Raw genomic sequence first — 21,913 nt, forward strand, 5'->3', positions numbered from 1 at the left:
GAGAGAGAGAGAGAGAGAGAGAGAGAGAGAGAGAGGAGGCTGTCTGCTCCTGTAAAAATGTATAGTCTTGAATCCCCTACGTAGGGTCGCTATGAGTTGGAATTGACAGGCTGGCGGTGGGTGGGGGTGAGGGGTTGGGGCAGGAGAGAGGAAGCCGATGTCTGGGCCATGAACCCAACCGCGGACACCCACTCCCCAGCTCCACCATTCACAAGGTGATGGACGGCATTGGGCGAGTCCCTGGTTCTCTTTCTGTGTCCCAGCCTCCTCATCTCGGGGCTCTGCCAGTGCCACTTAGCCGATGTCACAGATCTGCTACCCTTCTGTAGTTATGGTTTACATTTGAGAGCAATGCTTGGTTTTTAAGAAACCCACGAGGGTAACACGAACAGGTTCATCCATAGGAGCACCCTCTCGGGAGGTGGCTGGGCTAACCGGTCTCCTTCTCTTGCAGCTCGACGACTGCGCACTGCAGCTCTCCCACAATGGCGCCTACCTGGATTTGGAAGCAACGCTGGCAGAACAGCGGGACGAGTTAGAGGGCTTCCAGGAGGACGCTGGGTAAGAGTGGCAATCGCCCGCCAGACTGGTGCCTGTCTCCTGGGAAATGGGCAGCCCTGCGGCCCTAACATGGTCCAGACAAACACACAGCTCCAGCCTTCCTCCCATTCCAGCCTCCTCTACAGGAGGGAGAGGCCAACGACCACCAGTGGGGAGGCCAACCAACCCTTTCTGTTTTGAGTCACCTCTTGACCAAGGTGACTCAGGTGGAGCCTGCCCTGGGGAAATTTCTGGAATGGTTTAATCAAGCACAGGTCATTTACATGAATTCTAAATTGTTTTTATTCATATATTTAAACCACCATTGGACTAACACTTCCCAAATTTTTGTTATGGGCAACTCTTTGGAAAATGGTTTGCTCTGATCCTTTACTGGCTGGTTAGTGTTCTTGGCCAAGGCTGCATTGCATTTAATCATTACGACTCATCACAGTGGGGAAATAATGATTAATTATGTTCATTAATAGCATGTTGATTCTTAGTCTCTTCCCAGAGTGACTTCATCTTTCTATTTGCCCTGAGTCTGGAGAAAGCAGTGAACAGAGGAGTCAGAGCTACATCTAGAGAGAGGGATCTCGCTGAGTATTCCCAAGCCTGCAGCCCTTGCTGAGTCCTTGCTGGACCACTGAAGCAGCCTTCGGTGGGACCACGACCTCCCTCCCCTCTCTCCTCCCCCATCTCGAGCCAAGCTCTGATCTCACCACCTTCTGCCTTAGGCTCCCTGTTGTTTTTCAGACAATGCAACTATTTTAATCTGGTGTTCACTTGCCTGAGTGAAAAAAAATACCACAGGCAGCTGAATCCTACCTGAACACACGAGTGTTTCACCAGTGGCTCAAATAATGGGGAGACACTGGAACATTCTCAGGGGATGGTTCCATGTAGCGTCCTAGCTCCAGTGGGTATCTAGGGATTCCTGGGCATCACCTGTTAGAGCACTGGTCACAGTTTACTGTCATTGTTCCCATAACTGCCCCTCTCCATTGCTGCGTTAACACCAGTAGGTCTGAATGCCTGGCACCTCCCATTTTCCCAGTACCCAGCAAGGACTAGGAGCCCTAGTGGGGAGGTGGGTTACCCCCAGCCATTCCACGGGAGAAAGATGCACTACTGGGGGAACTCCACATACCGATGCCCATTCTCCCAGGTGCTTCATGGAGAAAGGGGTTCTCCTGATGTAAAGATGTGCAGCCTTGAAAACCCATGGGGGCAGTTCTGCTCTGTCCCATAGGTCATTGTGATGGCAGTGAGTTTTGCAAGGACTGGTGGCCAGGTGAACGGCAGGGTCCCAGAATGGGTCCCTGTATGGTGTGGCTGTGAGCCCCCCGAAGGCCAGAATCCTTGGGAGGAGCCAGCAGGATTCTCCAGCGAGACCTGCTCTGTTTCCAGAGTGGTCCTGAGGGTGGCACTGCGTGCGTGGGGAGGACCTGAACCACCCTACGCTGCAGGCACACGCGGGCATCACGAGGCCATGCTGCATTCTGTCCACCATTCTTATTTTTTTAATTTTTTTTCTTTTTTTAAAAATGAACACTTTGACAGAAAGATGGAAGGGAATGCTTCGCCGCTTTTACCAAGCGTCGGACGGTGACATTCCTTTTGCCCAAGATGTCAACATGCAGGCTCGATGGCGGTCTAATTGGGTGACATCATGGCTCGTTGATCACACGGACCCCAGGCGTGTTATGAGTAGATTATTGTCAGCTTGAAAAATGTGTCTCGTGGTATAAGCTTGAAGACCTTCTCCCGTTTGACTTTTTCCCCTTCCTTAAAAAACGGAGAGACACTGGAGAGGGCGAGATCTCGGCAGGGGAGGGTGGGGAGGAGCTGATAGCCGAGGTAACAGCAGCCACAGTGAAGCGTGGAGAAGAACAATACTTACGGGCCCCCCAGTAGTCTAAGCAAACACCAGGTACCTTCTTCACAGCACGTTTCTCACGTTCATCCTCATAGCAGTCCAGTGTTTGGTTATTACTGTCTCCATTCTTAATTGAGGCAACTGAGGGTCAGGAGTCATTTACACACCTAGCAGGACAGACCCAGTGCACGGTGGAGCCGGCTTTGAAGGCAGGTGTTACCAGTCCCCCAGCGTGCATCCATCCATGGCCCCAGCCAACTTCCAGGAGCATCTGGGCAAAGGGACTTCTGCTTTTACTTAGCAGTGAGCACCTTTGTATCTTGGGTGACTTGAGGTCAATTCACAAGAGGCTGTCAGTTTACAGCTTGAACACTGTCCGGGTTTGGACAGCACCCAGACATACTGTGTGGGGCTCCAGAACAAACATCATTGCTACCACTGTCCAGAGGCCGGCACCTTCTTTCTAGCTGTTTGAGGGAGACCAGGGGCTCTGCTGTAAGCTCCTTGGGTGGATTTTGGTGCATAGGTACCTACTGTGTTTCCTTTTAAGTCACCATGTTGCCGTGAGCCCATCAGATTGCCGGAGCCTAGGTCACCTGTCTGATTTTAGCAGCAAGAGCTGGTGGGAAAGGGAATCAGGGCAGCACTGACAAGGTGGAGCTTAAGATGTGGGGAACAGCAAATGGGAAGGCACCCCAAAAGATGTTGGATAGCTGAAAATTTGACTGGGCACTCCAAACTCTCCCCAGAGTGGGGCCTTGTGTCTTGGAAATAGTCCTTGCAGGCCATGTGAAATAGAGAGGGAGGGGGTGGGGTGGGGGGAGAGCAAATGCGCGCGCGCAGTGTGTCGGGTGAGTTTTCCTTGCTGGAAGGGTTTGTTCCTGTCTATTACCCTTCTCCTGTCTAGCAAGATTAAAAATTAACTCACTCGTTGTTTGGAATTATCACTCAAGCCATGGCTAATCAGAGAAGAGGAGAAAGACCTTCAGAAGCAGAAGGGCAAAGTAATGATTCTGCCAGCAGCGTGGAGCCAGGTCTGTTCTCTGCCTTCCGAGGCCAGGGGGAAACAGTGACGTGGAAAGAAAAGCGTGGAGCCTCTGTAGATTCCCAGTCCTGCCGCGCGGTGACCTCGGGCAAGCCACAGGGTCTCTGGGAGGGATCACTGGTCTACAAGATCACAGTACTGCTCACCCTTGGTTCCCTCCCAGGGGTCCTGATGGGTGCTGGCGCCCAACAGGAGTGGAGCAGAGCTCAGCATAGCCAGGTGGCATGGAGTGTGGGCTCTGCAGCTGGGCCGTCACTGTGCCTCGAGGCCAGGAACTCAGCTGGGCCCTTGATTACAGCTCTCTGAAAATCACCCAAGCAAAGTCCTGGGCCAAATGACAGAGAAATGTGGAAAAAAGCTTGGAATCATGAAGAAAAAAAAAGACCACACGCACTGGTCTAATGGTGACCAGGTCACACCCCAATACTGTGTCCCTTCCCCACTGTCGTCACGTCAACTCCATCGCATGACGACACAACAGGGCAGAGTAGCATTGCTCCATCGGGTTTCCGTGGCTGTAAATCGTTACGGAAGCTCCACCTTTCTCCTGAGGAGTGGCTGGTGGGTTCAAACCTGTGGCCTTTTGGTTAGCACTCTAGTCCTTCACTTCTGTATGACCAGGCCCATCCATGCCTTTCAGACCTGGAATTGACCCCACGCCTGTGCATCACCTTCCAGGCAAAACCCAGGCCTATGAAGTGATCAGAAACACCTGGGAGGAAGGTTGTACTCTGAGCAACCTTGTGCTACCCAACCTTGTGCCACCCACGGTTGTCCCACAGCAAAGCCCAGAGGGGGGGGGGGACTGGAAATGGGGACACTGAAGGTCCGTGGAGGGGACTGCAACTCCTGCCACAGCACCAAATGTGCCTTGACTGTTGAACGGAGAATGAATGGGCTCTGTGAACGCCCACCCAAAGACACCCAGGTGCACGTGCACACACACACACACACACACACACACACACACACACACAGAGGTAACGCAGGATTTCAAGGTGCCCTTGTTTTCCAGAATAGCTGGGCAAGTAGGGGCTCCCCCAGGCTCCATACCTGGCAAATGAACCTCAAGATAGGAGGTGGGCATGGGAATCACTCGGCTTTAGGTCTGTAAGGGTCTTGGCAGGTCCACCATTCTGAGATCCCGGTTTCCAGTTGGGAAAAGCAAGACTGAGGCTGGGTCTGCAGGGCTGAGCTGGCTCTCGCCCCACCCCATCCCCCCACCCCTCATTCTTACCTGGCCCGGCCCTCTGATAAGAACCTGTGCCAGCTGAGTCTGCAGTGGACCCTCTTGGAGAAGGTTAGCTCTGAGGGAAAAACTGACTTGGAGAGGTGGAAGGGATAGGAGGTGAGAGGTGTGGCTTGAGCCAAAGAGTGGGCCGGAGAAACCCAGTGATTTGGGAACGCCATCAGGACCAGGGTGATGGTTGGATTCATCATAGGCATTTCCAGTACTTAGCGGCATTTGTGCTTGCCTCTGCCATCCCCTGACTGCTTGAGGCTAGCCACCTCCTCTCAGGTTCCGCATCTTCTGCCGGGCTGGTAACTCTCTACCTTTGTCCCCATGGGTGACGGGATTGGGGGCGGAGGGGTCGAGAGTACAAGGCCTGTGCAGTGTCCCCTCAGCAAGGATGGCCTGAGGCCTGGACAGCGGTGGGGGGAAGGGTCCTAGGGAACCTATCAGCAGGGCTGGCCCCGCCAGCTTTTCAGTGGACATGCTTATGTCGAAACCTGAGCACTTGGAGAGGGTCCTGGTTTGGCTCTTAGACACCCAACTTCCCAGCCCTGTGGCTCACGAACCCCGAGGAACTGGGGCGGGTGGGGGGGGTTGTGAGCCCCCTGGGGTATTTGTGCAGTTTGTGGGTATGGGGGAATGTCGGCTGAGGTGGTTTCAAAGCCTTCATTCAGCCTTAGATGATTCTTAAGGGGTCTTTGTCTCCCACGCCGTCAGGTTTGAAGGATCTAGTCTCACACCTCATCCAGTCACCTGCCCATCAGGGCTTCCTTTCTTATCAGCCCAGGATGGAAGGGAAATCACCTGACATCTCAGAAGACCTACTGAACCTGAAAAACCAACGGCGCCATCCAGAGCCTTCAACCTACTGAAAGAGAGGTTTTGGTTAGGGTGTGGAAGGAAAGACATTAGTGTTTTCTCCTCTCTTCCTCTTAAGCCGATTATGTCCGTTGAGGGTGCAGGTGTGTTGCTGCTGAGGCTCTTCGGGAAAATCAGTGAAGAGGAGGGATCACGGGCCCCTGGCCTTCTCAGAATGAAGGGCGGGCTGCAGAGCCTGCTCTGGCCTGGTGGGGAGAGTAAATGGCCCACCACAGACAAAGGAGTGGCGCTTGTTAGGGCAAGTTCTGGGCTGTGCTGAGCTAATGAGCAGGGTAGAACAGAGGGCCCTGCCCACCAGCATGGGGGCCAGGCTTGACTAGCGGCTCCGGAAGACCTGGCACCTCTGCTGCCGCTCAGAAAGGATGATTTCTCGGTTCCTGCCTCAGGGGGCCTGGAGTGGGGCCTGGAAGCCCAGCTTTGGACAAAGCTTTCCAGACAATCAGGTCGGGAACCCACAGCATAGGTTTCCGGTCTTGGAGGTGATCAGAACTCCCAGAGGAACTTTCAAACCTCCCTTCACACACTGCCCCAGACCAAGGAAATCAGAACTTGAAGGTGGGTCCAGGGCCCCAGTGATTTAAAACAATTTTTGAAAACCCCTCACTCATGTGATTCCAATGTGCAGCCAAGTTCAAGAATCACTCATGCGGGAGATCGTATTCCTGAAAATACTTTTAAGTTGGACAGCGAGTTAACTCCTGTGCCAACTGGACAGTTGCATCTGAAATTCTCTGTGTACTTTCCAGTGCCTTAGGGTTTTCCCCGGGGGACAAGATGGCAGCAGAGAGGAGAGCAGAGAGCAGCTTTCAGCTGCGTGAATGAGTCTTAGTACTTCTGGTTTACCAGCTTCTAAGTGCATTGCGCCCTTTCCTTGATGGCTCACCCGGGCAGCCTGTTGAATCCCCCAGAGGCTTTCCAGGGGGAAACCCCCCTGGGGCAATTGCCAAGGGGGCCTTGAGTCTCTTTCTCCCAAATGCTGGTTGGGGCCAAATGTGTGTTTTTCACCTTTGGATGGAATCATAGTTTAGTTCTAATTTGAAGGGCAGAATAATATTTGAGGGGAGGGAGGCCCGAGTCTGCTCTTTGCAAGAGAAGGGCATGAAGCTTTCAAGTTGATTCCGACTCCGGCGGACCTCGTGTGCGTCTGAGGGGAACCGTGCTCCGTATCCTTGATAATGATGGATGTTTCAGAAGAAGATCACCCGGACGTTCTTCTGCGGTGCCTCTGTGTGGACTTAGACCTCCAACCTTTGGCTGAGCAGCCTGGGATGTGAATGACTTGCATCACCCAGAGATTCTTTTGGCTGCATACATCTCAGTAGAATAGTCACAAAAGACTTTTCATATATTATTCTTACAAACGTATGATCCTGAGAAACTGAAACACGTGGCTTCCATGAGATTTATTTGTTCAAACTTGGTCCCCCCACCCTCACTCCCAGGCTTCCAAATGTGGGTGCTCATTGGAATCACTTGGAGACATGGTGCACCTCCAGGTCTCTAGGCTGCCCCTAGAGATTGGCTCCTTAGGCTTCAAATAGAACTCCAGGAGCTGCAGTTTCACTAGATTCCTAAGTGATGCCACTGGTCAGCCAAATTTGGGGACCTAGGCCCCAAGCCCTAGACATTATTGTGGGGGAAATGTGCATCTTCAAGGGAACGCCCCCTTAGCTGTGCCAGTACATCCTGGCTGGTATACCTCAAATAGTGTCACCTTGAACCAAGTGCCTATTTTAGATGGTTCCCTCATCATCATCTGGGTAGCATTGGCCTTGAGTGTGGGCAGCCGATTGGCGGTGGCTGCTGATTCCGAAGGGTGGCTGGGCTCAAAAGCTGGCGATGTTTGCCTGGCAGGGGCTGTGCTGATAGGAATGGCATCTCACTCTCCCGGGGGACTTTCAGGTCAAGCTGAACAGCCTCTGCTTTCCGGAACGCCAGGTTCGGTCCTTGCCACGTTCCTGTTTCACCAGCTGCACAAAGGCAGATTTGGGGACAGCGGGTGTGAGCACATAGGGTCAGCTGACCTTTGGAATGTGGAAGCCCAGGAGGGCAGCTCCTCCGAGGCTGTGCACCTCACACGGAGCCGGGCAGTGAATGACCAAGGAGAGGTTAAGGGAAGACACACTTGCCTGTGAGGCAGCTGCTGGGAGCATGGGCCTGGGGTCCTGGGTTGAGCTGGAGCCATGTCAGTTTCCTCCTGGATGCCTTTCCCCCGTTGCTTAATCCTTCTGGGCTTCAGTTTCTTCATCTTGAAAATGGCGGTAATGTCACTGACCTCATGAGACACCTGTGAAGATTAAGTGAGTATGTTTGTACACAGTGCTCCCAACCTCGCCTGGTGCATAACAAGCATTCCGTGAACATCAGTGTCTATTAGGATGAGGTTTGTCTGAACCCAAACTGATGCTGTATCCCATAGGGGCGGGGGTGGTGATGGAGAAGATAGACCTAGGATTGTTTAATTTGCCTTCCAAAGTTCCAGCCAGGAAATGCAGGAAAAAAAATATTTACTGGAAAGGTGGGGGATAAAGTGATTATTTCTTAAATACATGATATGGCTATCTCCTTGAAAGAAGCCAAACGAATCAGCCAGAAGACCTTTGGAGTGAGGAGCAGTGAGATGACCCAAGACAAAAGAAATTCTTAGCAGCCAGTCCCCAGCTGCTGTGTAGTCAGGGATCAGTTAGACAAGGCAGCGGTGGAGGGAAGGATGCTCCGGAACGGAAAAGGACCCTAACCGCCCACGGGTAGATGTTAGATACAATGTTAGACTTCTTTAGACAAGGAAGAAGAACCACTCCCTCCTCCTGGTGAGGTGCTGCTCACCACAGATGTGGCTGTTTGAATTCACCAGGCTGCTCCATGGGAGACGTGGCAGCCTGCTTCCAGAGAGACGGGCAGCCTGGAGGACCCCGGGGGCTGTTCTAACCTGTCCAGTAAGGCCACTCTGAGTCAAAGTCAACTTGATGGCCATGGGTTTGGTTTGGGTTTATTAGTAGGACTTCCTGGAATAAACCCTATTTCAGGGGTCCTCAAACTACCGCCTGCGGGCCACACGCGGCCCGCAGAGGACATTTATCCGCCCCGCCGGGTGTTTTTCCTCCATTTGTTTTTTTACTTCAAAATAAGATATGTGCAGTGTGCATAGGAATTTGTTCATAGTTTTTTTTTAAACTATAGTCCGGCCCTCCAACGGGTTTGAAGGACAGTGAACTGGCCCCCTGTTTAAAAAGTTTGAACACCCCTACCCTATTTGGTCCTGTAACATTATTTTCACATATTGCAAAATTCGGGTTGCTAGTATTTTCTTATAGTTTGGCAGCTTAATGGCATCATGGTGGTTGCTGTGTGGGCACACACGTTCCTTCTCGTAGGCTTTAGTATTGCGGTTAGACTAGTTTCACATAAAAAAGCCAGGACTCTTGCCTGTTGCAAGCCCCGGAGGAGGTTATATCACGAAGGAGTGGCAGAGGGAAAGGCAGGGCGGGGCGAGCGACCATGGAGTCAATTGCTACACTTTCAGCCATGGGTCTGCCTCCCCCATCCAGTTGACTTAACGAAGACGCCATCATTCCCCCAGGCTCTGTCTTCCTCTCCGGAAAATGGGAAGAGTAGTAATATCGGCCTCAAGGGGGTCGGAGCAGGAAGGAGAGCTGGGAGCCCACTCCTCTGACCTGGTGGAACCTCGGCCACTCTCACTGGCCCCTTGCCTGCCCCTTGGCTAGCCCCTGCCTTTTGCCCAAACACCTACAATTGAGATTGGGGTGGGGGGCTCCTTCCTGTCAACACACTTCACCAGCCCTCGGTTCCCATTTCCATATGGGTCTCTGATGGCAGGCCAGTGTGTCGAGAACCTGGCAGAGCAGATAGAACATGACAGCAGAAGGATCCGAGATGATATAATTAATAATAGTAAAAAAAGTGAGATTCCTAGGAACTCCCAGAATGAATGCCTGGAAATAATCACTAAACTGTCCCAAGACTCTTTTGTTAAGCAACAGTTCAGCCCAATTAATAAACCATATTTGCCTCTCACAGAGCTCTCTCTCAGAATCATCTGTCTACGAGCTGACTTGGACAACGGTCCATCCACAGCTCAGATGAGAACTGTAAGGGGCAGATAACCGAGATGAATCGTGATGCAGCAGTATGGGTGGGGGCAATGAGAATGGTGGCACATGGTGTAGCACATAACCAGTGATCTTGGTCTGTTCATATGGGAATTCTGAATGGATGCCTGCTTGGTTGTGTGTATAAACCCACAAAAAACCCAAACACACTGTCATTGAGTCCATTACAAACCATAAAAACAAAACCCATATAGAGTTTCTGAGGCTACACCTTCATGGGAGCAGATAGCCTCAAATTTCAACTGAGCAGCGAGTGGGCTTGAACTATTACTGACTTTGAGGTTAGCAGTTCTATGCCTGGTTGTACATATTGTCACCAAAAATGAATAAGATACTGAAATAGGAAAAAGGAAAGAAATCAAAATTAAATTAAACAAATAATTTTTAAATGGGTATGCTAAATTACTAAAAAGTTGGGTTTATCTAAGGTATTCAAGAAAATGTGATATATTTTCTAGCATAATATTAGATGAGGGGACTTCAAAAAGTTCAAGGAGAAAAATGTATTAATTTTCAGTTTCATTTTTCCACGAATGTTCTGTAGCCCTCTGGTACTTCACGTGGGAGCGTACAAAGATATGCGCTACACGGCTCCTTTTTGATCCTAGACTGGCTTCACTTCTGTGTGGGCTCAGTTTAGCCACCTCCATTGCACAGACACAGAAGGTGAAGCTGCAGGGTCTCACACCTGTGTGGCTTCCTTGGAAAGAGCAGCCTAGTTCCCACACAGGTGGCTAGCACCCCGCACACTCACCGCCCGTGGAACTAGAGCACTCTGGGAAAACAAGCTCCTACTCAAAATGAAAAGTCCTGCTTGTTGGGAGATGAAAGTGGGGCCTATGAGGTGGGGTGGGGGTGGGGCTATTTCTCTAATTTTCGAGAACTTGAGATGTCCCGAAGTGTTTCCCCAGCCACTGTGCATTTCACCTTGGGGTGTCTAAAGCCCCTGCCTGTCATTCATTTGACATTCAGCATTGACTCCTGACAGCTGGTAATGTGAATTACAGAACGTCCTTCAGATCTGAAGATTTTTAATTTGCCATTTCTAAGAGTTGACGATGGGCATCCCCCAGGGGCTACTGATTTCCTGCTCCTCCTGGCTCGACCCTGCCCGGTGACGCTGAGACCATACACCTCCTGGACGGTGCTGCCACCCATAACATTGTTCCCGGCAGAGCAGACAAAAGGCCTTTCAAGTGCGTTGTTCGGGAGTGAAGTTCAAGGCACCTCCCCGTGCTTTCTTCCTGGTATGGCCACAAGAGTTGAAGGTGTGTCAACGTCAGGATTATGGAAAGAGAATGAAAAAATGTTTTTATCAGCAGCAGAGGTTTGAGAAACTGCATCCCAGGAATCCGGAACCTGGCTTTGGAAGATGCGTCCAGTGTGCCGTGTGGTGGCTGTGTGCTCTTTGAAGCCGACGCCTTGCTTGGGGCACAGAGCAAACAAGGTGAAGCAGAATGAAATTTTAAACAGGCTCTTTGGGTTTGGAGTGAGCTTCCAGTGCCGAATCTCCACCCATGAACAGCAGCCGAGCTGGAGACAGCTACAGGCTAGCAACGCACTTGTGGCTGGTTTTCCTTCCTCCTTGCCGAGCATACCACAAAACCAGCCTACCGCTGTTGATTCTGACTCAAAAGGACCCTGCAGGAGAGAGTAGACTTGCCCATGGGGTTTCTAAGACTGCTGCTCGGAGCACACTCTCCCACAGAGTGGCTGGTGGATGCAAACTGTTGACCTTGCATTTTGCAGCTCAGTGCTGAACTACTGCCCCGCCAGGGTGCCTTTGAAAAGAAAGAAAATGGTTAATTAAAATTAACCCTCTTAATCTGGTTTTGAGAATAAAAAACATAATTGTGTCAGTCCTTATGGTGAACCCATACAATATTAATAATGTACCCTGGTGAGATCTGTGCCCACCTCCCCTTCTTCACAGCCTCCGAACCGGGAAGCAGGGCCCAGCCAGAGCCTGTGGCAAATCAAACCCTGGTGGGGAGAGAGGAGAGCTCCTGGAAGATGCGAAGAACGGTGGTGGAGGAATCAGCCCTTGATAGACCCAGCGTGTCACCCGCTGCCGTGCCGGCTGGCTGGCTGTGTTTCGTCTTTCTTGACTGGATTTCCCCTTCCCTCCAAATCTCAACATCCACACTTTGCTACCCCCAGGCAGAAAGGACTCAGATGGTCTCCTGTTTCCCTTTTATCAACCTCTCTGCGCTTTAGTCCCCCTCTGCATGAAGCAGGATGAGCCCTAGGTAGGGCAGAATTGAGTGTGAACGAGGTCCCTCCTCTTTTGTCCTTATGGGAAATGAAGGGAGAAAGAAGCAGAGGTGTGACCTACGGACGGCATTCCTTGTAATCGGTTCACTCACTCTCAGCACTGGTCCTGAAGGGATCATCCATCCTGGATTCCCTGTTTCCAGTTCCTATCTGTACCAGTGTCCATCCTCTGGTCTAGCCAGATTTGTAAGGTAGAATTGGGATCATGATCGTGGAAGGGGAAGCATTTAGGAACTAGAGGAAAGTTGTATGTTTCATCGTTGCTGCACTGCACCCTGACTGGCTCGTCTCCTCCCTGCGACCCTTCTGTAAGGGGATGTCCAGTTGCCTACAGATGGGTCTTGGGTCCCCAATCTTCACCCCTCTTTCACAATGATTTGATTATTTTCTTCTTTGATGCCTGATAATTGATCACTTCACTTCGTGATCACACAGGCTGGTGTGCTGCTTCCGTGTGGGCTTTGTTGCTTCTGAGCTAATGGACGGCATTCCTAACAACGACCACTTACTATCCTTCTGTGTACTCCCATCTTCCTATGGAGTAGTCAAGGAGATCTGTCACAGTGTTGAATTGATACACTGCCCAGTGGCGTTTTCTGATAAGCCCACCATGCGTTCCCTTTTCCTATTTTCCGAGACTGTCAGCTTGGCCGTGGTGATGGTCAAGTGGATTTGTGTAGCTATGTTCCGGGATTTCACTTCAGGGCCACAGAATTCATAATCTCTGCAATATGGTCAAATACGATGACGTGCTAACTCTGTGGATGGAATTTGGCAGTGAAATGGGTGTGCCATTCCAACATAGTCATGTTTTAGTATTTAGTTTTTCTTAAGACCGTGTGACGTCATGTGATTCCAGAAGAGATTCTTATTCAGTGTAGCACCCTTGCTTCTCGGGAGCATTGTTCAGATGGTATTTCAGAACCTCCAAGTTCAGGAGGAAGACTTGATGGGTAGCATGCGAATGAACTGTTCTCATTGGCCGGTGCCTCTGATGCCCATGTTTTGTCTCCTGTCTCCTTTAGGAGGGTCAAGAAGAATAGCATCATCCTAAGGACACAGCTGTCAGTGAGGGTCCATGCCTGTATTGGTGAGTGACATCTACAGAAGGGATGCATGTCATGTTGCTCATCGATTCAACACACACACACACACACACACACACACACACGATGAGACATGGGATCAAATAAAATATGCTTTGTTATGCCAGCTCCTTGAATTCACCCTGGTCATAGATGGTTTGCGTTCTTGTGGGAAGCTACTGATAGCAATCACTCTTCCAGCCCTGTTTCATTCCGATTTCCATAGCTTCTTGGCTAGTGAATGGAGCTTGAGGTATTGTTGAATCAAGTTTGGTCTGCCAGGCTGGGTGAGGTGAAGTTCTTCCTGGGCATGCCAGCGTCAGCCTCCAGCCCTGAGGGTGGGAGGCTGGGCTGCCAGAAGTCTTCAGAGACGCCCTGCTGTGGGTGGAAGCACGAGCCCCTGCGTGCTTCTGGAAGCTCTGAGCTTCCTGGTAAGGAAGTGGAGGCTGAGGCTTGGTTAAATGGCTGAAAAGGACAGCTTCAATTGGCATGGGATGGGGTGGCGGGGGACACAGCGCAGTGGGTTATGCATTGGGCACTCCTTGGGAGAAGCTACCAGCTGCTCTTCCCGAAAAAAAAAAACCACGAGACTTTCCACTCCCGTAAAGAGTTATGGTCTCAGAAATCCACAGGGCCAGTCTCGTCTGTCCTAAGGGTTGTGATGAGTCAGAATTGATCCGATAGCCATGGGTTTGGTGTTGGTGGCGAGGGGGGAACACAGTACAAAACAGTGGTAAGTGAACAAATGTTTTGGGGGGCTCAGAGTGGCCCCCATGGCCACTCTGGAACTTCATGGTGGCCTTTGGTTTTCTTGGGTCCGTTGGACCTTCTGCCTAAAGACAGCCAAATTGCAGTGAAATTGCGTTTATGCCAAATAGACAGCCCCTCTGTGAATAGTCTCTACAGTTTTGGCCAGGTTTCTTCTTGGCTTTGGTCTCTAAGTTATAAAAGCAACTTTAAGATATCATCATACAAGAAGGAACCAAAAAAGGTACACTCTCTGGGTGGAAGTTCCTTATATCTGAGCAATTTTGCTTTTAACTAATATGTATCAAGGCCCTAATGCCAGACTATACTCAGGAACAGCCATACTAAAAGTAGCAGAGCAGAGAATTCCTCCTTTTGAGGGTCCTAGCCCACAGCTGTAGCGTGGTGTCCATCCATCGGTGGATAGGGAGGAATTGCATCTAGTCCCCGCTCCCTCCCCTGCTGGAGATCCAGAGAAGGCACGGGTGGCTGGATGTGGAAGACAGCTTGTGTCATTTTCCTTCATTTCATGCTGAGTGTGGTGCGAGCTTGCCCGTGTCTCAGTGACAGCCTTGGTCGGAATCTCTCTATGGAGTGACTGGCGGGTAGTCAACTCACACACCCAAGGGACTAGGAGGAGGTCAGGGGCAATGAAGCTTTGCCGTTTGGGGGGAAATGCAGTACTATATGTCAGACCTTCAGTCAACATAGATCATGCTGCATCTCAACTGCCTACATGTAGCATGGAAGTGATGGTAGAACATGATAATAAAACAGTTATGTTTTATTACCTGCTTTACACTTTTCCAGTTATTTTATTTGTATGAATCATGTCTACCTAAAGACTGTACCCTATGACTTTAGATATACTTCTCCCAGCCTTCTTCTGTATTCTAGTTCAAATCCAGGCGTATAGCATGTACTGCATCCTGTAGAACAGCGGTTCTCAACCTGTGGGTCACGAACCCTTTGGGGGTCGAACGACCCTTTCACAAGGGCAGCCCGATTCATAACAGTAGTAAAATTACAGTGATGAAGTAGCAACAAAAATAATTTTATGGTTGGGGGGGGGCACCACAACATGAGGAACTATATGAAAGGGTCGTGGCATTAGGAAGGTTGAGAACCACTGCTGTAGAAGTTAATATTGGTTGAAATAATACTGCTGATGGTTGTAATGCATAATGAATGGAATTAATGCCACTGAACTGTACCTGCCAAAAATGTGGAAACAGCAAATATTTTGTCTTACACACACAAAAGACCTTACTGCTCAAAGAAAGATGGAATAAAAAGATAATGGAATGTTCATGACATACACATATATGTGTATTTGTGTATCAAGAGCTATCCCTCCATCCCTCCATCCCTCCATCCCTCCATCCATCCATTCATTGGTCAAAAAATATCACTACTAGGTTTGCAGTTCATACATGCATGGGTTTGTTCCAAACGAGACGTCTCTGAACGTGTTTCTGCCCTCAGTGGCTGGCCACAGACAAGTGTTCACACACGTCTTAGTCTTCTTAGAGTGACATCAATTAAAAAGGTCCAATCAAAACTGTGCCTTCTGAGGGACCAATTAAGTTCAAGGCAGAGCAGTCAGCTCAGAAGGTTCTAGTAACTGTGTTTTGAATTCCAAAGGGGTCATCTTGGTACATGTTCTCAGGATGAGCACAGGAACTTAATAAGAAGTAGTTTTAAGAAAATTGAAAACTGCACTGGCGAGGGGTCAGGGAAATTGCAACGAGAATTTGTTCCCATCACAATGGGCCTGCTCACTCTTTGAGGGTAGCAAGGGCGGTCCTATGAGAATGTCGTTGGGAAACATTACCCTAGTGACCCCGTATCCCTGCTCTTTCCCCTTCAGACTTATTTTTGTTCCCCAAACTCAGAGTTAACATTGAAAGGGAACATAATCTGAGTCCTTGAAGGATGCCCAAGCTGCCATTTGGCTTTCGCCCCTTCCTTGTGACCCTTCTGTGAGGGGATATCCAATCATGTACAGATGGGCTTTGGGTCACCACTCCGACCCACCTCATTTGCCTTGATATAATTGCTTGATTTGGATCTTCTGATCCTGTTGACACTTAGTGATCACACAGGCTGGAGTGCTCTTTCCGTGTGGGCGAAGCGATCTATCTATGTAGATAGAACACTCCCTGCCAAGTCTAGCGTCAGCCTTACAATTGTTATCTGGGAGCCCATTTTTGCAGCTGTTGTGTCACAATTAAAATATGCTTAACACAGTTAAAATATGTATATATGTATATCTGATAACCACTGGAGATTTGTGGCATGAGTGTAGATTGCTATTTTCCAGGAATAGCTAATTAGTGGAAAGCAAACTTCGCTTAAAATGGAATAGATAAAAATTGGAATGAGAATGTTCTTTGAGGAAAATTCTATGAGCCCCCAATAAAATGATCTTTTAAGTAAAAACAAACAAAAAAAAACCATAACCAAAAAAAAGGAAAGAAAATTCACTCTTTTGCAATGCGCTAACATATTTCAAGTAGAGATGCTTCCCTAATTTCCCTCTTATTAACTTGCTGTATTAATTTAAATATTCAGCAGCCTTCATGTAATAGTTATGGAACTGTGGCAGGCTGGACGACCACTCATCCCCACTCTCTGGGAGCAAGGACATAGGTTTTCCTGCACTGAGTCATTGATTGAACTGTGTGCTGACAAAGTCAGTGTGTTTGATCTCAAACCACTGGTTGGGATTATATAAGTGGAATGAATAGTATATAAGTATTTTATAAGCTGATTAAGTATGCATATAAAGTATTTGCTTCAGAAGACTCAATGGAAATAGGAGCCCAAGGAGAAAGTGGGAAGAGTTCGAATACATGGAAGGAATTGTAACTCGTGTCATGAAACAGAATAAGCGTACGTTGTTGAATGGGAAACCCGGTTTGCCTGTAAACTCTCACCCAAACCACAATACAATGTTTAAGAAAAAAGATCACTGCTTCTGTGGAAATATATTGAATGTTTTATAAAGATTCAAAGATGGTTACTGAAAAGGCATGATTGTCAAACTTTTGTGAATCCCAATAGAAAGTAGGAGACCCTTGTTAAAATGCAGACAGAGCCATTAGATGTATAAGTGTCTTCAATTCTTGCTTGATTTCAAAGAAACAGAAATGACAATTGTAGACCACATTATTGGAGTGGTTTGTAAAAGTAGGTCCGCATGAAATCCCAGGGAATAGACCCTGATTGAAAACATTGATTGTGGCCTGCAGCAGACCATTCACGCCTGTCTCCTCATCTGATGACCCACAGCCCCTCATCTCAGGGACTGTGATGGAGGGTCAGTCACCAGAACCGTAAGTTCAAATAAAGTCGTAGGAGCTAGTGTATCTTTTGTCTAAGGGTACTCTCTTTACCTGGTTTTCACCATTAACCACTCAGGCTTGATTGTGTTGGGAGGGAAGGATTGACTCTCAAAATTAACTGTCACACTGAAGAAGGCAACTTTTTCTTTCTTTTTATTGAAAACGATTTCTTATTTCATTTCCTATTATTGACAGGATCTGGAATAGATTTATTATAATATTACCCTTTGGTTATGTCTATGCAATGGAATGTATGCATCATTTTATGAAGCACCTCCCCTCATTGTGACATCTTCTTACTCTTTCCAAATGGCAACATTAGATGGATTTCTTTGGGATGGATGGAATAAAACCCAAATCTGAAACAATTTCCAGTTAAAACCTCAATGGAGAAAATGACAAAGGGGGAGGACAAAAATCAAAACAAACCCAAACAATTTCTTCACGTGAATTGTCTGAGGCCTTTTTTCTTTTCAAAATTATCTCCCCTCTTCATAGAAGTAGATGAGTGAGTATAGGTGTTGGACACACTGGCCACGGCCTCAGACCACCGACCATATCTGACCCCCAAAGGCCTTCTTTCCCACCCCAGCATTGGACTGGGAAGATCCAGGATCAGATTTTGTCTTGGAGGTTTAAAAGGCTGTCAAGAACATTTCTCCGAAACAATGTTTTCCTCACCGGCTTCATTCCTGCTTTTATTAAGTGTCGGAATGTTTAGCATCCAGGGCTGCTGATGAATTGGAGGAGACACGTCCTTGGAATTCTCCAGTATTAACGTGGAGCCCAGCGCCTGTCGGGACTGGAGTGAAGAGGAGCTCTCATGGCGAGCAATGGAGCAAACCTCATGAAAAATGAGCACGTGGGCTCTGCTTTGATGCTCCCAGCAAGCAGTGGAGACGGTCTTTGCCTAGAGCCCAGCAGTTGGGAAGCATTTGGCAGGAGGCTGGAATGAGATTTCGGTCCAGAGACAGGCCTCCAAGCTTTTAGCCCTATGGGCTCATCACCGCTGTCACTTTTCTCTCTGCGCATTTTTGGGTTTGACCACACGAGGCAACATATTGTGGGGAAATGTTGCAGGACTTGTCTTCTTAATCTACCTTAACTTGGATACCTCAGAGAAATAAATGTGACTACGGCCGTAGTGTGAGCATGCACTTTCAAAAATGGATGAAAAAAGAAAGAAGGGAAATGAGGATGGGCATGAGAGCACCGACGCGTTTCACGAGGCTAGCCAGAGCAAGGAGAGTGTCTTTCCTTCCACTTTTATTCGTTTTTGTTGTTGAGAACACAACAGCAAAACCAATCAACACAACAGTTCCTGCATGTACGATTCAGCAACGCTGATCACGTTATTCAAGTTGTGCCCCCAACCTCCCCGTCCTCTTCTGAGTTGCTCCTCCCTCAAGGTCCCCATCTTTTGGGTTGTGACTGTCTGCCTCTCGTTTTATGAATAGTCCTTAAAAGAGCATAATGCTTCAGGCAGACTTTTTACTAGTGAAACTATTTTTCAGTTTTAAGAGGACTGCAAGGGATGTTTTTGGTTGAGACTTAAAGATGGTCTCCAGGAAATAGTGTCAGGGGTTCATCCACCCTCCATAGCTCCAGAAAGAATAGAGTCTATGAGAACCTGAAATACTGCTCTGCATGCCACCCCTTTGCTTGAGAACTATTCTGTGGAATCTTTTAGCAGTGGTCGCCAGGCACCGTTGAATTCTTTTAGTCTCATGACAAGCGGAGGCCAAGGTCATTGTTTGCGGAGGCAACTAGCAACACACTCCCTAGTCGCCTCTTAATCTTGGCTCTCCTTCTTCATCTGTTGCTTTAGGTAATTAGAGACCAATTGTTGTGCCTTAGGCAGCTGTTTGCAAGTTTTAAGACCCCTGGCATCACATAATGAATTAGGATGTAGAACAGAAACACTAAACTAATTAGGCTAATTAACTGTGATGTTTCAAGAACCCCTGACCTTAAACCTCCAAGGAATCAAATCCCATAAGGTTTTTGCATGTACCTAAGCGCCTTCAGCAGTGATTCAGTTTTTTTTTTGCCATCGTAAATACATTGAGCACACAACTTTTGCCAAGTTTTTCCTGGTACACAACTTCATGACAAAACTTAAAATAATTAGCTATAATAAACTACCCTTAATAAGATATTTGCATCCCCATTAACCCTTGTTTTCCCTTTCCCTCTTGCCATGGTAATACACTTTGGTCATACATTTGGTCTGTATACATTTACCTTTTCTTGTCTTTTTATATAAGCGAGACCATACACGATTTGTTTGTGATCGGTTTCTTTCATCAGCATAATGTTGTCAAGCTCTATCCATGTGGTAGCATGTATCAGGACTTCATTTTTCCTACTGACTGAGTGGGGTTCCATTGTATGTGTGCACGACATGTTGTTTAATCCGTCTGTCGAGTGGTCTTCAGGTTGTTTGTACCTTTGGGCTATTGTGTCTAATGCTCCAATGAGCACTGATGTACACATCTCTGGAGTCCGTGGGTTCAAGCTTTGTGGGAGTAGAATTGCTAGGTTCCCTGGTAGTTCTATTTTCAGTTTAAAAAAATCATTTTATTGGGGGCTCGTACAACTCTTATCACAATATATACATCCATCGTGTCAAGCATATCTGTACATTTGTTGCTATCATCATTCTCAAAAGAGTTGCTTTCTGCTTGAGCCCTTGGTATCAGCTTAGTTTTTTGATGAATTGCAACACTATTTCCACAATGACCATACTATTTTACTTTCTAATTTCTCCACGTCCTCGCCACTTGTGATTTATTTGTTCAGCTTAGCCATCCTAGTGGGAATGAAATGACAGCTCATTGTGATTCTGATTTGTCTCACTCTGCTGCATCTTTAGGCGGCTGGTGGTAATTTGAATGTCCTCTTGGGTGAAGTGTCTGTTCAAGTTCTTTGCCCATTTTATGATTGGGTTTTTATATTTTCCCTCTCAAGTTGTAGAAGTTACTATTATATATATATATTTTGACAAGTAGACTCTTGTCTGAAACATGATTTATGTAAATATTCACCCAGCTGGTAGCTTGTCTTTTAACTTTTTTGGTAAAGTTTTTACGACAAAAAAATTTTTATGAGACCCCATTTGTTCATTTTTGTCTTTTACTGTTTGTGGTTCTGTGATTACATTAGATAACTCATTGCTGAAGGCTAGATCCCACAGCACTGCCCCTACATTTTCTTCTAAGAATTTCATGGTCTTGGCTGCACCTGTAGGTACTGAGACCATCGTGAATTTGTTTTTGTGTGTGATGGGAGATATGAATCCTATTTCAGTTTTTGCATGTGGAAATCCGGCTTTCCCAGCACCATTTATCAAAGGAACTCTTTTCTTCCCACCAGACAGAGTTAGCACCCCTGTCAACAACCAGCAGGCTGTAGATGTGCGGGTTTCCATGGGCTCATCAAAACGTCTGTGGAAAAGTTTTGTTGTTTTGTTTTTTCAAATAATAGACATGGTTTTATTTTTTGCCTGGTTTTTGAAATGTGAGCATTCTGTATTTTGTTATTTTTTAATTCGATCTTTCGCACAGACTTTTGGAAGCTCCTCTTCGCTCTGGGCTCTCTTTTCTCTACGTGCATGGCATTGTACCCATGCCAGCGCCCTGTGATTCTGGAGGGGTACAGTGTGTTTGAAAGTCAGGAGGGGTGAGTCCTTCCACGTGCTTCTTGATTTTCAGCACTGTGTTAGCTAGTCTGGACCTCTGGTCCTTCATATCAAGTTAAGGACTTTCTTTTATTTTTCATTTCTGTAAAGAACGTTGTTGGAATTTTGTTGGGATTATATGGAATCTTCAGATGGCTCTGTGTAGTATTAACATCTTGCCAATTTAAACTCTTCCAATCCATCAACATGAAACATCTTTCCATTTATATAAGTACTTTCAAATCTCTTTCAGCAGTGCTTTCTAATTTTTATTGGATAATCCCTTCATATCAGTGGTTAGATTTATTCCTAGGTATTTTCTTCTTTTAGATGTTATTGTAAGTAGAATTGTCTCCCTAATTTCCCGTTCAGATTTCTTATTGCTGGTGTCTAGAAGTAGAAGCCCTCCTGGTGTTTGTTTGTCAGCCCTCTACCTACCAAGTGTGCTAAATTCTTCCACGTTTGCTTGTGGGATTTTGGGGTACACACACAGCTGAAGCTATGACTCTGAATATAATATTCAATGGACGTGATCAGAGTAGGCATCCTTGTCTCGAACTTTCTCCATGAAGTATAATGCGGTCTCTTGATTTTTATATTTGCCTTGAAACATATATAGGAATTTCCCTTCAATTTGATCTTCTTTAGGGTTTTCACCAAAAAAGGGTGTTGAATTTTTAAAAAATCATTTTATTAAGGGTTCCTACCACTCTCATCACCATCCATCCATACATCCATTGTGTCAAGCACATTTGTACATTTGTTGCGATCATCATTTTCAAAACATTTTCATTCTACTTGAGCCCTTGGTATCAGATCCTTATTTTTCCCCTCCTTTCCCCACCCTCCCTCATCAACCCTTGATAATTTATAAATTTTTTTTTTTTTCATGTCTTACACCAACTGATGTCTCCCTTCATCCACTTTTCTGTTGTCCTACCCCTGGGAGGGGGTTATATGTAGATCATTGTGATCAGTATGGATACTCTCATTATTGGTCCTGAGGGGTTTATCTGTCCTGGATTCCCTGTGTTTCCAGCTCTTATCTGTACCCGTGTACATGCTCTAGTCTAG

The 21,913-nt window shown here is 47.5% G+C and overlaps 1 protein-coding gene across 1 annotated transcript in view; it reads left to right on the forward strand.

The window, feature by feature from the left end:
- Window positions 1–21,913, forward strand: part of FHOD3 (formin homology 2 domain containing 3) — a 521,276-nt gene that overhangs the window by 88,399 nt on the left and 410,964 nt on the right. Inside the window, 2 exon segments of the mRNA XM_004703087.3 lie at window positions 455–561; window positions 13,007–13,071. Of these exon segments, the coding sequence (XP_004703144.3) occupies window positions 455–561; window positions 13,007–13,071 (172 nt within the window).

The sequence above is a fragment of the Echinops telfairi genome, unplaced genomic scaffold, assembly GCF_000313985.2.
Source record: "Echinops telfairi isolate 266 unplaced genomic scaffold, ASM31398v2 ScPeMD7_7400;HRSCAF=8409, whole genome shotgun sequence".
NCBI classification, from domain to species: domain Eukaryota; kingdom Metazoa; phylum Chordata; class Mammalia; order Afrosoricida; family Tenrecidae; genus Echinops; species Echinops telfairi.